This window comes from Alosa alosa, chromosome 6 (assembly GCF_017589495.1).
Source record: "Alosa alosa isolate M-15738 ecotype Scorff River chromosome 6, AALO_Geno_1.1, whole genome shotgun sequence".
NCBI lineage: Eukaryota > Metazoa > Chordata > Actinopteri > Clupeiformes > Clupeidae > Alosa > Alosa alosa.
Window position 1 is genome coordinate 2,153,124 of NC_063194.1, and position 16,158 is coordinate 2,169,281.

The window sequence follows — 16,158 nt, forward strand, 5'->3', positions numbered from 1 at the left end:
TAAAAAATGTGTTTAAAATGCTGTATGAAGGAGGAAACATACTGGGTTTCAGAGATTTCTCGAAGGGTCCCTGCACAGTGTAATGCTTTACTGCATTGCAGGTTAGTGGTTATGGTTAGGTGATGAAGCACCTTTCTCCTGCAAAATCCTCTCAAAGTGATTTTCAAATGTGATGAAGATGCAAAAAAGGATTTGCACATTTTCTGGAGCGATGTGCAAGGCACTCATCATGTTTGTTTTCTCACCTTTTATTTACCACTCCTGTCATATTTAGAGTGGAGGTCACATATGGATGTCCACCGAATCTCACGTCTCACGTAACTCGCGTCGTTCACATTACTATTGTTCGAAGTGCGGCAGTGGTGTGCGCCACCTGGTGGCTGTATAACACACCGACACTGGGTGTGCAGATTTAGGAGGTTGGTTTTAAGTTTTTGGTCTCTGGGGTGTGGATGATGGCACAGTGCTTCATAAAAAAAAAGGAAAGAGCAGAACCGAAATGGTTTGTAAAGGAGCAATCACCTTCATAATATACATGTGAATGACACCGAGTACTTAATAGCCTATCTGGCTCTTTTAACCTTTCTTGAACGGTGTCGATTGTCAACATTTCCCTCTTCCTTGTTTCCCCTCCTTCCACCGTTTTGCTCTATTGTGGTCACCAGTTCATGCTTACCTTTGCTTTTGTATGCATCCACTCTCCCTTACGCACTTCTTAGGCTACAGACATTTCGCTTTATGAATCATGGAGGAAAAAAATGTTGATTTTTTTTTTTTTTTTTTTTTTTTTTTTTTTTTTTTTCTAAATGTATAAATAACAGGAATCTTTCCTCCCGATGCAGGTATGGTGATGGTGTAGTCTGTTGTACCTTTTTTCGGGGAACAATACTGTATATCTCTGCCTTTATCAGTCTTAATTATTTTACCTTCTGGATAACTTGACAGATACCCTTAGCACACATCGAGTATGTTTAAAAAAAAAAGTAATATTTTACAACATGTATCATTCCAATAAAGTTTTACTTGTTAAAATTACAACTACATGGCTGCATTTTGTTAGACGCTGGACCTGTTATTCATGGATGGTCGACAGCAAAGGGTGGCTAGTTGACTAGCTTTTCATTAATCGAAGCTGATAATGAATAGCAGATGAGGCGCAGTCTGGGAAGAGCGCGCGAATGCAGCTAAAGGGCGCCTGTCCCAGTCGGTACGCCCTTAAATTGCTCCCCTGGCGGCACATTCCACTTCGGGCAGTCCACCTTAAGCGCACAAAGTGAGCAACGCACGCGTACAGTGAGGTTTCCGTTCTCTCGAGTCTCAACTGGGCTCGGACCGCGACCGCGGCTTGAAGAAGTAGCGCAGTCACATTGGGAACACTCAAAGAATCCGACGAACCTGTTTGGAAAGAAATGTCTGAACCATCGTATCGCGACTGGATACTTGAGACGATAGACTCTTTACGGTCAAGAAAAGCGAGACCAGATCTTGAAAGAATTTGTAGGATGGTACGAAGACGACACGGGTCCGAGCCAGATCGAACCTGTAAAGAATTGGAGAAACTGATCCAAGAACAAACGGTCCTTAAAGTTAACTACAAAGGCTCGATTTCTTATCGAAATGCTGCAAAGGTTCAAAGAAATCGAAAAAAACTGAGTCAGGTGACAAATAGATCAGTGGTAAAACAACCAGCGCTCCCAGATTCGAGCAACGACGACAGTGTTCTCGGTCCCACGGAGGATGAGATGGGGGATATGGAAGTAATGCATGGCAGCCAGTTTCACGACTCTACGCTTGACACAACAGTAGATTCTACCGACATTGGCGAGGATACAACTGTGAGTTTAGTGTCTGAAACGACCATTTTCACACTGACACAGGTATTCGTCAAAGTGAATTTAGATGTTAATGGTTTTAGTGATTTAAGCAAGTGCACCCACAGAAAACTGCCGCAGACGGGGAGCGGCACTACCTCTCATGACCAGGGTAATAACGCCAACAATGGAAGGCGCTCTCCTGTCAGCGTGAACAACGCAAGTGTTTGTGAACCAAGTTTGCAACCAAGTAGAAACTGTAACTAATGCAACAAACAAAACGCATAAAACTTTGACATGTACCATGAGAACGAACAGAAAGAACCAGTAGCCTACAAACTAGAGCCTTGTGTAGACCAAGCATGCAACGACATGAGGCCAGAGCGTAAACAAAACAGCTTGGATATAGGGGATCGACTGGTTCAGCTCTGAACGCCGAGCGCCGTGAGGACGATACATTTCAAAGGTCATGCACTTCAAAGCTCTAAGATAAGGGGGTGTATAGGTATGAACGAGCGCCTGTCGCAGGGAGAGATGTCCCTTAGTCAAAACAAAGTGAATGGGTAGTGAGATTGCCTGCCTGCCTGCCTGCATAGATCTGCTTCGTCGACTGGAGCTAATTGTCAGAGTAGCCTGCTCGTCTCGGAAGTGGGAACGAAGTAGTCGGTGCGGTTATCGAAGAACTCACGACATAGCGCCGATGCAAAGGAAAAGGCAGCTAGCTAGCTAGCATTTTTGATTGCACGTCAGCACTGCGTTTTGCCCCTTTTCCCCCTGAACGAAATAGGTAATCCAAGCGAGAGGAACTGATAGAGCTTTTGGAAATAACGGAAACTTCTTCAAATTCGGATGTCTTATCTGATTGGTCTCTTGTTGTGTTTTGCTCAACACTCTAAACAGTTGTGTTTGTGTATTTGGTGATTATCGACAGGACAGGCTGAAGGCTAGTTGTCTGTTTTGCGTGTTCTCAGTCGCAAGCGCTTCAGTGAGGTGCGGGGCGGGCTTTGTGGAGTTAGCGCTCGCACTCGCGCGCCTCAGCTAGTTACACACAGACATACGTACGGCGAGACACGGCTCACGTTTCATGTGTCGTTGGAAACACACATTTGAGGGAGGGGGGGCGACCGACCGACCGACCGCTTGCAAACTACACGTTTGACCCCTTTGAAACTCTGAAATATGAAGGTGTTTTCGCGAATCGTAGCCCCCCAAAAAGCGCTTTTGTGAAGACACGGACATTAGCAAGGCCTAAAAACTCGCAACGTTTTCGAGACTGCCCGACGTTGTGGGTCGACATGCGAGCAGTGTATCAGCACATATTTCTTACAATCGTACAAAAGCGATTTAATTTTTTGCACCAACCACTGTCACTTGTTTCAAACAGTTGCATCCGCTCTTCAGTCTTCAGCATTAGCGCTTTATCTCTGCATTCGCGTTCAAGCAGATGATGATGGGCTATCCCACTCTGTATGCCCGCTATCCACTCAGGCAAAAGGTCAGTGTTAATGCGTTTGTTGATATGGCGCAGTTTACATACATAACGCATTCATAAAGACACAACACAACTTGACTGTCTTTCACAGACAGTTTCTCTCTGACGAAGAGCAAGAAGGTTATACCGATCTCGAAAACGCGAACATGCTGCTACGGGGTCATGTCGGTAATGTGTTTCATTGAATTAATCAGAAACAGCATTGCCCATGCCGATGGGACAATGTGAATGATCATGGTGGTCTGCATTCTTACCAGTGATGGGCAGTGTGTATCATATGACAACAGATTCTTAGGGCATCAACCTAAGTCTTATTATTCGATTCCAGCACATTTTCTTGAAAACCAGAGAAAATTCCCTAGCTGGACACTATTTCTCTCTTAGATAATGACATTTTTGTATTATTACAATTTTTTAATATAAATCTCAAGCTGTGGGCTCTAGTGTCTGATAGTTGTATTTTCATTCACTGTTAACTTTAATTAAACATGTGGATATAATGAAGTATTGCTCAGCATCACATTAGTTTCTGTCTCACAGGGGAGCGTGTCCATGGCTGTGGAACTGAATAACGCTCTGACACAGGATGGCACAGGCAACACACAGGATGAGTGTGGCAACACTGGGTCCTGCTCTGGGCATGGAGATGAGATGGGCATCTGTGCCCATGTCAGTTCTCTTCCTCACCCCCTGGGCCCATCATGCAATGGCCACTGGCCTTCAGACAGGCCCAGCCTGGGCAAATGTTCTCCTAGCCTGGCCCCACTAAAACATGAGGGATATGAGGGCAATGCCTACCAAGCAGAGCCCCTACCGACTGGATCGCTCCGGGAGACAGGTAATAATGATAGTCAGGGGCGCCGCTGGTGGGTGGGCTGGGTTGGGGGGGTTATTGTCTGTCATAGGGCCCAAATTTTCAAGCAGTGCCCCTGATGATAGTCATTCAAAACGTTGCCTTTAAAGGGAATATGCAGATGAAAGGTGTGCTAGGGATGCTAAGAAATGCAATTAACTGTATTTGTTTGTGTGTGTGTGATAGGAGTGTTGGAGTTGGGGAGCCAGCCTCTTGCTCTCTGCCCGTCTGTTCAGAGGTACGCTCTGAAGAGAGAAGAAGGGATGAGGGCAGTAGAGAGTGCGGCCACACCGGATCAGCTGGGGTCAAAGTGCAGCCACACGCAGGTCAGTCCATTTGATCATCGGATGTATATATTGGATGTATATCATGTGTTTGTATAATGTAAGTCCTTTAGTGTGTACTTGTTGCACACTCACTTTATTGTGTGCCTGTCTGCAGGATGAAGCAATGCAGGTCTCTAAAGGACATTCTCAAATGTGTTCCTATGGCTCAGAGAATGGTGAGTGGAGAGGGCCCAATTTTATCACCTTGTGTGATGAGATGATGACCTTGTGGGGTTTTATCTGCTGGTTTGTGGTGATTGATCATCTTGTCCTGACTGCCTGTCCCGTTCCAGGTAAGGAGAGTACGAAGGGGATGAAGGTGACTGTGACCTCCACTCTGGAACAAGATGCATTCGTCAAGGATACAGAGCAGAGCAGAGAAGTGTATATATGTCTTTAGAGCTCTATGTTCATAATAGGATAAAAAGCAAACAATAGACTCTTTATCTTGCAACTTATTTCATGTTGAAGGTTAGTTAACATGTACACAAATGCATGCACACTCTCACAAGCACCCACACACACAGTGAGATGTTGTAAGTCCCTCTCTATCTGTTTGAAGTATGTAGTAATGCAAGAGCCACGTTCAAGTTTTGTTTGAACGCAGATGCCAACATCTTGACAGGTTCGGAGAAAAGATTTCTCATATTGCCACATGGCCTCAACTGTTTCTCACGCCTGTCCATTTTGCTTCTTGTGTCTTCAGCTCAGAGGGCAGCGGGGAGATTGGTACGGATCCGATGCAGTGGACTGTGGCAGATGTTGCCAGTTATTTCACCACAGCAGGGTTCCCTGAACAGGCGTTGGCGTTCAGAACCCAGGTACTATATACCCCTAGGCTGTCCTCTCTGCTCTCACCACAGGGGGGAGCTATATGTTCAATCACAGTCGTTTGCAACAGAGTAACCATTTTAAAATTAATTGTTAAAGCAGATCCCTTGATATTCTTAGCCATACTGGAGATAAATGACAAGCAAAAATAATCATGATCACCACTCTTAAGATGAATCTACATAAGGTCAAACGTCTGACTTTTTGTTATTTACACCATTTTGTCCTTGACAGGAAATTGATGGCCGGGCTCTTCTCCTGATGCAGCGCAGTGATGTGCTGACCGGCCTGTCCATTAGGCTTGGGCCTGCCCTCAAGATTTACGAGCGGCACGTGAAGATGCTGCAGAGGAGGGTCTTCCAGGACGACGGTGACCTCAGCTGATGGTGGCCATTCTCCACCTCCCCGTTAGGCGTCCGTTAGACAGGGCGAACAAGCTAGCCATCTTGACCCTGAGTGAGTCAGAAAGGTCACCACTGAAACAGTGGCATTAAGCTGAGACACTTTAAAAACCACGTCAGCCAGAGCTGAGGTTCTCACCCTTCATCCTCAGAACTGAGAGAGCACAGACTATCTTGTGCCACATCTCAATCTCTCTCCCTCTGTTTCTGGGACTGGCCTCTGAACAGCTTCTACTTTTGCACATGTGTGGAGACCTTGTTTAGTGGATTCCATGTAAGATATGGTTAATGTATATAGTGTTATAAAGTTAATGGCTACATGGTACATACACTGCCATTGCCTTGATGGAGCAGTAATTTTGACCACTAGCTCTGGATTTGAATGTATATATGTATGTGTGTATAAGATGCATAACAATAGCATTTTAACCGTTATGTACTGTTAAGTCAGACTGTTTCCTTGATTTTACAGACATCAGGTTTCCGTTTTTATTTGAAGGTACTTACTTATCTGTGCATCCAATGCATGTGAAACAAAAATAAAAAAATGAATATAATATCTCTGTGTCTGGCACTAAGGAGAAGAAATATCCATAAGTTACATAAACTGATGCATTTTCATTTGAATTCAGGAAACAGAAAAGTGTTTGTTTTGGGCATAAAGAGTAAATTGTTGTTACTCTCTCAAGAACTAACAGTTTGACGATAAAGTATGATGTGGCCTCTGGGGAAACCTTGTTTGGAAGAGTAGGTTTGTTTTGTTAACCTGTACTGGCGCTTATATTAAAGTGATTTGACTGAGCATCTGATGAGGCTATGTCCTGTTTCATTTTGTCATGTCATTGTAATTCTTTTTAAACTGAGGGTTTTCAGGAATCCCATTTTGATTTTATTTGCATTTTTATGCCATTGATTGCATATCCACCAAGTAGGCATTATCATATCTCTTAGGGTGTCCTCTATTCAAGAGGACATTTAAGATATTTTTTGATGATATAATCATCTTTTCTTCATGGTTACAATACGTTTATTCAGTCACATTCTGGAATTTATTTTCCAAATGCGAACTCAAGGCATCAATTTCAATATTTGTTTTCTGTGTTGTGATGGTTGAGCATCGGTTATACCGATATGTCTATTTTACACACTTCCATTTGAATGCCTGTCAGAGTGTACCAGTGTTGCTGTAGCATAGACGTTTGAATGCCTTTCAGAGTGTACCAGTCTTGCTGTAGCTTAGACAAGCTGAGACTCATAAGTGGATACCACATATGACGATACATTTGGCAGAAGGAAAATTGGATTTTAAAAAATCAGGCTGAGGGAACTGAGACAGCAAAGACCATCAGCTGAAATTGAGAGGAGAGATAGGGGACGTTTGCGTCCAAGCAGCACCATGGATGTTGAGCTTTGATGTGGAAACGCAGTGTTCTTTTTCATATATTTGGGGGGAAAATTGAAAGGGACAAAAGTTTTATTGTTTGGTGTTTGATTTCCAGTTTGATGAGGGTTACCCTGAAACGGTTAAGGCTAGTCTTGTTGACACCGGACTTTTAAAAGAGAATTGGTAAGGGGACCCTTCGTTAACTTCCCATTTCCAAGGGGCATGACATATCCAGCAGTGAAATTAACTTTAAAAAGGGTTTTCTGTGATTTTGGGAATGGCTGGGAATTGGAAGGTGGCCAGGTAGATCTACAGAACAAATCAAAAGTGGTCACAGATTTGTCTGGGCTCACCCAGGCTAACTCAAGGTACTTCAACAGCAAAAATACCAATGCAAATGTTCAGATTCATCTGAAAGTATATTTTAGTCATTTCTGTGTAAAGGATATAATTATATCCACAAAGAGAAAGAAAGAAGTGACATATGAATTTGGTCTTGTGTAATCAATTATAAAAAAAAACTTTGTATAGATTCAGAGTATACCATCTGGATAGTTATTATTGTAATCCAGATAGATAAAAGCAATAGGATATTGGGTAAAGGTAGAACTCCCACTGATTAGACTAATGGTGTTGTGTAGTTATGCATGAAATATTCATTCGATGTGATGGCAACAGTTTCTTTTAACACATTCAACCTTCATAGCATAAATACCCACAAGTCAGTGTTTCAGGCTACAAATAGATTTATTTGACACAGGCAATGTAATTCATGAATCACTTTCCTCGTCTAGTATCACTTCAACGTCCATCAAGAGCATTTCATTGCTCAGAGTCTAAACTGTTCACTAGATGCTGTGGTAAACATCTGCTGACATGAGCAGATGGAGAGGTGATGGGGGTAACCCCCCCCCCCCTCCTCTCTCCCTCTTACTCAGGACTGCTGAGTCCCCAGGGTCCATCAGGGTGTCTGGCGTGCCCTACAGGATGAAGGGCAGGATGGAGGAGCGGAGGGTGGGGTAGTGCGGGAACTCCTTTAGGTAGCTGCGGTGCTTGCCCCGTGCCCATATCGCCATCTGGATGAAGCCCACGATGGTGAAGAAGGCCACGGGCACACACTGGGTCATCACTGTGAAGCCCACCCAGGAGCCACACTGGAGAGGACACACACACACACACACACACAAACATACACACACACAAACATACACCCACGCGCATACACACACACAAACCATAAACAGTAAGTTATTCTGGTGCTTCTCCATCATTCAGACTCTTAAATATGTGATGTTTTGTAGCGATGTCATTGTGAGACAGCTCCAAGACGAGAATGCCCTCTAGCAAGCTTACAGCAGCACTGTGTCTGGCAGGGGACTGTCTGCCTCATTACTCAATGCAAAACATCCATCTAGCCAGTGGGGGGCAGCAGCACTCAACAGTACTCAGGCAAATACCACTACACACAGCGCGTCGATGTCATTCTTCAATACCTCGTAAGTGTAATTTGGACAGGAAACCACCCAGAAGATCCATGTGAAAGGATTCTTAGATGGATAAGGGATCTTCTTCACCTTTGAACCTGTGATGACACGTCAGATGAGAAAGTTTCAACTGCATTTCAATGTGACAGCACTTGGCTTGGATGTCTGCATAGTGCATACCAATTTCAGCAGTTACCGACAGTAAATTAAAAGGTGTGGGTGTGCCTATGCACTCTTGGGAAAGAGCATGCCATCTTGCCTCATTAACTCACCAGGTTGCTTGAGGTTGCGTAAGGCAATATGGATGGAGAAATTTCCTAACTGACAGAACTGTGAATATAAATTCAAGCAATGTCTTTCAGCGTTAAAAAATGTGCAATCCAAAAGAGCAATAAAATATGTATTAGCTATACCACAACTGCTTCTTACCAGAAATATCATAAGAGCAGTCTTTACTTGTTGCTCCCCATACACTGAAAACACATATTTACAGTGGTGTTGTTGATAATCTTGTGAAATGCTTTAAAACAGTGTTAAAAATGAGAGGTATGTCTTACTTGGTGGAGTGTACAGAGGATGGTTAATGTAATATGCCATCCATGCTGCAAAGAACCAGTAATAGGAGCAATTCTGAAAGGCAAAATATCATGGCTGTTGTTATGGGTAATTGCTGGGTCAATTTTAAAGGAACACGACAGCTTTTTGTGAAATTTGCTCATTTGCTGTCTACCCCAGTTCCATAAGAACACTCCCCCTTCTCTTCTCTGTGCTTGCAATAACCCTGTTTGGTTCCGTTAACACTGCTAGCCTAGCTTATAGTATACTTCCCTGGAAGTGGGTTACACCAGTTAGTATACAGCTCAGAGAAGAAATGGTATGTACCCTCTTATTTAACCCAAAAATGATGTGTGTTCCTTTAAAATTAACCCATAAGAACAAGGCATTTATATATGCATTCCTCTCAATCAAATGGCAATTTACATATACAACTCCATCAGTGAGCATAAATCTTGGTCTCGGTAGTTCAAGACTGATTAACTAACAGGAGGATTTAATTAAGTAAACTCATCCTCAGCCTTGCAATCTTTTTTGGATGCTAACCAAGTTCGAAAAACACTTAATGTTTGCATATTATGGTATAGAATATAATGTGGGAGCCAGTCATTTCTTAGTCACAGGTAAAGTTACAACCACCATGTCAGGGTGCTGCCGCTCTGTGAAAACTTCCAGCTGCTGTCTGAGCTATATTTAAACCTGAACTTGATAAGGGAGCAGTTTCAAAAATGTTTCATCGTAGCAAAAATGACTTTAGTTAGCTCCTGCCATGCACAAACAACTCTACGTGGGAAGAATCATTACCTAATCTTGTTGTGAAATCAGCCAATCAGCCAACAATCCATATCGAAATAAAATATGATGTGATATTTGCATGTCAATGTGTTTCCCTAAAATTCGAATTAATCAAACTCTGATAAGATTTCACTTATTCTGTGACATGATCAAGCATAAGGTGTCCGCAGGGATCTCTTAAATGTGAAATGGCATGTCATACTCCCTCAGTGTGTTGTGGAGATGTCTGAAGTGTCAAATGATGTGGTAACTAGAGCCCCTTTTCTACCAGTGTGCTACACCACACTATGATATTCATAACTATGTAACAAAGTTACATTGGTAATACAAAATAAATGTAGTTGTAATTTGGTAGAGTTGCTGAGAAACATGTACCGGTAATAAAATATTGGTGATTACAGAGGGGATACATCTGATATTCTTTTAAATATCGAGAGAGTTTATAGGTAGAATGTAATATTCATTATGGTGTAATCTTAGATGTCTGCAGACAGGTTCCATTCAGCTCAAATTTTGAGCATTGTTTGCACTGCTCATGTTATCTGCCATTCCAACTAATCGTAAGTAATCAAATCCAATAAGTTACGTTAGTTTGATAAGTTGAATTGAATTTTAGTTTAGTTATCACAGTTAGAGTAACTGAGTTATAGAGTAACTTGTCATTTGTAACCTCCCACGTTACAAAGGTAAACTCAAATCACAGCAGACTTAAAACCGGTCATAAACTAGTCATAAACCATGAATATCATTATGAACTGAATTGGAACAGTACTGTGGTAAAACACCAAATTAGTTCCAGGAATGAGGGTGAGAGGCCATTTTATAAACTGAGTTTCAACAAAATGTAGTGCAATGTCAGTAATACTGTCAAAATCACTGACCACTGAGGGATTCAAACGAAAGGTGCTGTGTCAGTGGCTTCACGGTCATATATGTCAACCTTTATAAACGCTTCTTCAAATTAGAGAATGTGCGATGAGCCAAGGACTCGTCCCATCGGGGTTAAACTCCTCCGTCACTTACCTTGAATATGTTGCGGAGGGGCATTGTGCCTGTGGAGAACCGGTGCACGAACATGGTCTCCAGGATCCGTTTGACATAGTGGAAGGAGTGGCATATGCAGGCAAGGCTGCAATGAGGGACATAAGCTGGGTGATGAAGGCTTGACCTCGGATAATGGGCATGCTATATCAGTCAATCACACTAGATGAGTCTATTCATCATCCCACACTGTAAATGTCTACTTTAACAACTGTAAGAAAACACCAGCAGTGTCATCACATGAGGGCCTGGTTTTAAAGCAACAATCTGCCTAATAATACACCCTGTGAAGTAGATGGACAATGGTGCAACAGCATGGATATGCAATGTGGGTCAAATGAAACCAGTCTATAGTGTATTAGCAGCATTGTGTATAAACCTCAGGGCAGTGTTTTATGGAAATTTTAAAAAAAAAGAAAAAAAGTATTAAGCGCACCCGTGTATTAACCACAGTGCCTACTAGCCCAGTGAATCAGACTGTGCTTTAATCATCAAAGAAGAATGAAGGAAAGAGATGCATTTCCATGTATAGCCCGCCGCGGCGTATTAACCTCATAGCTAACAAATGTTTGCTAAGTCAATCTATAAACCTTGGTTAATAGGTGGGAAATGACGAGTACTCACTGTACAACCCATTGTTTAGGGGTGGTGAAGTCATATCTAGGGGCATAAATGAAGGGGAGCCGGAAGTAGAACAACAGATAGATGACAAGGGGTCCAACGCACTCTGCCAGAAACACCTAGAGAAATAAGGTTGTGAAAGTGAGTGAAAAGACACAGTGGTAGAGAACTTGCATTAAAAATATTAAATTGCTATTTAACAGTAGGAGTAATAAAATTCACATTGCCTCAATAATAGTTTGTTTTTGGTTCGGGCTCTTAGGCACAGGTGATCCAATTCAGTGATCAAGTTGCAAAACAACTGTTGTTATCATCGAGGGCAACAGGTCAAATTCAAGTAGCCAATAGAGATCTGTGCTCTGCTAAGTGGGATATGAAAGGCCTCCATAATATACATGACAGTGTCATTACCTTCTGTACACTTGGCATTCAACTAAAGAGGCATTGTCTAAACGAGAGTGCATGGCAGAACTATTTCAAAGCGAACTGACCCTCAAACAGGACTAAACAGGAACTATTTGGTGAGAAAAGGTGGTGGAACACTAATGAAGACTAATGAATTCTGAAGGACTTAAACTAACATTCATTGGCAGCAGTTAGCAGCACGTTTCCATGCTACCACAACAGCAATGCTAGACGTGAGCATCAGGGCTAATGTGAGCTGCAGGGGCTTCCAGCAGAAGGTGAACAGGAGGGCAGAGGGATAAACACCTGCGTGGATATGACACTGGTGAGATTACATGTTCCAGGAAGGAAGAAGGGCTACCACAGAAGCAAGAGAAAACTGAACAAGAGGATGGTCAACTTGTCTGTCAGCATATCTTCTCAGTGGTGTATGTGTGTTCTGAGTAGTTGAAGTGTGTGTGTGTGTGTGTGTGTGTGTGTGTGTGTGAGTAACAGAAAACAGACTGTGTGGGGGTAGAGTGTGTTCTATTGTTACTGTTGTGTGTCTTTGTGAATGACTGGGGGTCCTATGTCACTTAAAAAAAAGAAAAGACATCCTGTTTAAGAATGCCTGTGCATGCTGTGATTCTGTCTGGGCACTCGAGTAGAGTAGAGGTCATACTTCACTGTGGCGACCCTGCAGACTTACTGTTCCCCAGCTGAGCTGAGCCCCAAGGTCCCTGAAGTAGAAAGTAGCCGTAGTTCCAACAGGAAGAGTCTGAAGGATGTCTTCATCCTTGAGCGACCTCCCCTCTATAGAATGATTTTCCAATCAGTCATGAAGACAGCTCTAAATAAAACTCATCCAAACAGCTAACCTGCCAAAAGAAGCTTCTAGTTCCCACAGAGGAATATCTGTGGCAGGTGTGGAGATGTTACTTCTGTGATTTCACAGGTTGAAATGGAAACAGTCTACTTACTTGGATCTAAGCATAATGATTGTCTAGCAGGATACCACTGTGGATCTGGGAGGAACCAAGAGATAATATGGATGATGAGCGCAGCATGATTCAAACATGGAGCCCTTCAGAGCAGTAATGTAATGCCTTATCTGTTTTTCTTACTTGATTTGTGGAACATGGACTTAATATCCAGAATGGTTGAAGTGGGCTCCACCTTGACGTAAACAACAACATATGTTTAAGGAATATGTAAGCAAAAATCATTTCAATACTGCCTCCGATAGACATGATTTCTAAGAAAACATCTCACAAATGTACCACTGCCGCCTTTTAAGTTATTGTCATCTGAATATATTCATACACTGTGCACATATATATGCACATGCCTGCCAAATGCATTGCTCTGCTAGCTTGGCTGCCTGACCAAGCAGAGAGCGCACACTCACGGCTAGCTCAGGAGATTCCTGTGAGCTCAGCGGGTATTCTCGCCTTCCAAATGCAACACGACCTCAAAGAACCAGCCGGATAATGTCCACATGTAACCACAGTATCGGTTAAGTATGTCACTGGCTGTGAGACTCGCTACCCCACACATGACAGATAGCCTATCTCTGATAGAGGAGCAAGTCTCATGGCATTTCAGTTATTATTAGTGTATCATAATAAGCACTGCTAATGTTTGCTTTGTAGAATTGTTGTGGTTAAATCATGTCCATTACAGATAAATGGTCTTTCTGACCTGTCTGTGCTTTGAGAATTTAATTTAACAAAACCATAACCCCACATTTGTTCAGGTAAATGTAAACACACACACACACACACACACACACACACACACACACAAACAAACACTTACCTTGTCCAGGAGGAGGAGTTTTTCCTTTGTCTTTGCATGCAATATTTCCAACTCAAAGTAAACGATTCTTTTAGCTTTTTTCGGTTGCTTTGGTCTTTTGGTAGGGGCAGCAGCTGGGGCATCAGCCTTGTTGCCCTTCGCCTCTAGCGCCAGGGCATCCATGATGCCCTCGGACCACTTGCCTCAGTGCCTGACTGACAAAAAACAAAAAAGAGCTGTTTCTGGAAGAGTGAAAAAATCAATTTCCCGTCCACCTTCTTGAGAGCGTTTAAAAACACCTGTCAGCTGTCATTTGCCGTCATTACACAACACTAGCGCCCTGACACCTGTGCTAAACTGCTTTCCCCTTAACCAAGACAAAAGCGTTCGGTTTCACATAACTAAGGGGGGATAGCCAGAGTTTAGAGACCCCCAACTAATGACAAAAAGACTGTGCAGAGAGAAAGCGAGAGAGCAAATAAAGATTGCACGGTAGAGAACCGCGAGAACGTAACCCACCTTCAAAACACCTGAGGAGCTGCTGCAAGTCACCCGCCTCACAAGCACTCACTCCCACCAGTCACTTGAAGACGAAACCCGAGAGACCCAAGGCATAATCCACGGGCGTCGTGTACACAGCTAAATATAAGCGGCCAAATTTGTCATGCTGTAGTATGGTGACCTTGCCAAACTCAAGCCTGCTCAGCAGCAGCGACTGAAAGACCAGAACTGCTGGTCTGCTGTCCTCAACACCCAGAGTGAGACGGCCTAGACGACCACCGCGTGTCCGTGGGTTAAAGAAGCCGCCCACATTTCAAATCGGCAAATGGAACAACACTGTGCCCATGACCTCCTCTCACAATTAGGCTACCTTGCACTAAAAAACATTTAGACAAACTTCACATGTACGCAGCTTCATAAACAGTTGAGTTGCCTTAATTAGAACGAGATCAATTATACATTTTCAGAGTGGAATTATTTGTTTGACTCCACACTAAATAGGCTACAATTAATTTGGTAGCCTAATCTAAATTGTAATTTAATTAAATTACAACAATTAAATGAAAGTCAGTCGACCACTCAGTTTGGACATTTAGGGTCAAGGAGCTCTAATAAACTTGGCTAGTAGTCCTGTAATGAAATGATGTATTTGTGCTGATTAATAGGCTATCGGGCAGCCCTTCAAAGATAGAAAGTACTGCTTAGCTCAGCACTCAAAAGGGAACCTTGCTGCCCCCGTGTGGTCAAAATCTGAAACAAGCTACCGAAATCCTCTCTCCTCAGGGAAGAGGAGAGGGGTTTTCTTCTGACTACAGTTTGTTGTATTAAGTGTTTATATAACTAAACTAAACAGTGTACATTTCCAACATAAACAAACGCATAGACCTAGGCCTACATATCTGAGGCCTAATATAAAGTACGATTTCACGGCGGCCACGTCTTTGCCCCTTGTTGGCCTTGGTGCCCCCTTCTTTCAATATTCTGCTTTGCGTCCGTTTAATAGCGATTTTTATTTAGCCTATAGCCTGTCAAAATAATCTTAGCATCACAGCGCAAACTAATTCAGTCTTACACAGTGGAGAAAATGACAGCGCATGGCAAGACAGAAAGTGCGTCCAAATTCACCCATTCTTCTCAGTTGAAATACTTGCAATCGCTAAGCCTACTCATCACACTGGCACATGTATCACATCACACGAAAGAACTTTTTCTCAGCTGTTAAACAATGTTAGCCGCTAATTGCTGTGGTGAACGGTTCGCTATACATGATTCCATAACAGGCTAAATATAAAATAAATATAAATATTAAATATAGACTAGACATCTAAATATTAGATGATCAGATAATTTACAGTTCTATGTAATATGTCATGTTTCATGTTTTTGTAATGTTTCATACAGTGATTCAGGTCTACTGCTGTGAATAGGCTAATACAACTTTGATTATTTTTATAGCCTACTACTGTATAGTTAACTTTGGCCTTGGTGCCCTGACATGTGGCATTTGTGCCCCCCACCAAATATGCCCAACTGAAGGCCAAGTGGCCTTGCCCCTAAAATGGTGAAATTCCAAGCCTGGGCCTAACTGTTGATTATTAATTGGGGTGATATTAAATCATATGAAAACAGACATGTTTTTATGGTCTTGGTCTCGACTCGGTCTTGACTCCTAAAGGACTTGGTCTCGACTCGGACTTGCTTCCTCAAAGACTCGGCCTTGACTCGGACTCGACTGTATTTGAAAACCAACTGACTCGGTCTCGACTCTTCAAAGACTCGGTCTTGTCTCGGACTCGGCATAGGCGGTCTCGTCCCCATCACTAGTTCTACAACACTTTTTGGGTCGTTTGGTGGGTGCTTCGTCTCCCCCTAGTGCTTCTCC

At 42.8% G+C, this 16,158-nt stretch overlaps 2 protein-coding genes across 8 annotated transcripts; one reads left to right on the top strand and one right to left on the bottom strand.

Annotated features, from left to right (window-relative positions):
• The first annotated feature begins 1,268 nt into the window (after positions 1-1,268).
• samd1a (sterile alpha motif domain containing 1a) lies at positions 1,269-6,516 on the top strand. 5 transcript variants are annotated; one of them, XM_048244681.1, is made up of 8 exons: positions 2,619-3,306; positions 3,395-3,471; positions 3,844-4,141; positions 4,343-4,482; positions 4,598-4,658; positions 4,776-4,866; positions 5,189-5,303; positions 5,548-6,516. In XM_048244681.1, exons 2-8 carry the CDS (start codon positions 3,466-3,468, stop codon positions 5,695-5,697), a joined length of 861 nt encoding a protein of 286 aa, XP_048100638.1. In that variant the 5' UTR covers positions 2,619-3,306; positions 3,395-3,465; the 3' UTR covers positions 5,698-6,516. The 5 variants fall into 5 exon arrangements, with proteins under 5 accessions (XP_048100635.1, XP_048100636.1, XP_048100637.1 ...); XM_048244678.1 differs by lacking the exons at positions 2,619-3,306; positions 3,395-3,471 and adding an exon at positions 1,269-1,877; XM_048244679.1 differs by lacking the exons at positions 2,619-3,306; positions 3,395-3,471 and adding an exon at positions 1,270-1,835.
• A 1,310-nt stretch (positions 6,517-7,826) lies between these two features.
• Positions 7,827-14,541, bottom strand: tecra (trans-2,3-enoyl-CoA reductase a). 3 transcript variants are annotated; one of them, XM_048247045.1, is made up of 12 exons: positions 14,295-14,540; positions 13,797-13,986; positions 13,103-13,154; positions 12,959-13,003; positions 12,688-12,791; positions 11,598-11,713; positions 10,956-11,061; positions 9,140-9,212; positions 9,012-9,055; positions 8,855-8,912; positions 8,592-8,680; positions 7,827-8,252 (listed from the first exon to the last, which is right to left on the bottom strand). In XM_048247045.1, the coding sequence occupies exons 2-12, from the start codon at positions 13,956-13,958 to the stop codon at positions 8,079-8,081; spliced, it is 1,023 nt and encodes a 340-aa protein (XP_048103002.1). In that variant the 5' UTR covers positions 13,959-13,986; positions 14,295-14,540; the 3' UTR covers positions 7,827-8,078. The 3 variants fall into 3 exon arrangements, with proteins under 3 accessions (XP_048103002.1, XP_048103001.1, XP_048103003.1); XM_048247044.1 differs by having other exon boundaries at positions 13,797-13,990; XM_048247046.1 differs by lacking the exons at positions 8,855-8,912; positions 9,012-9,055 and having other exon boundaries at positions 13,797-13,990; positions 14,295-14,541.
• Positions 14,542-16,158: the final 1,617 nt, after the last annotated feature.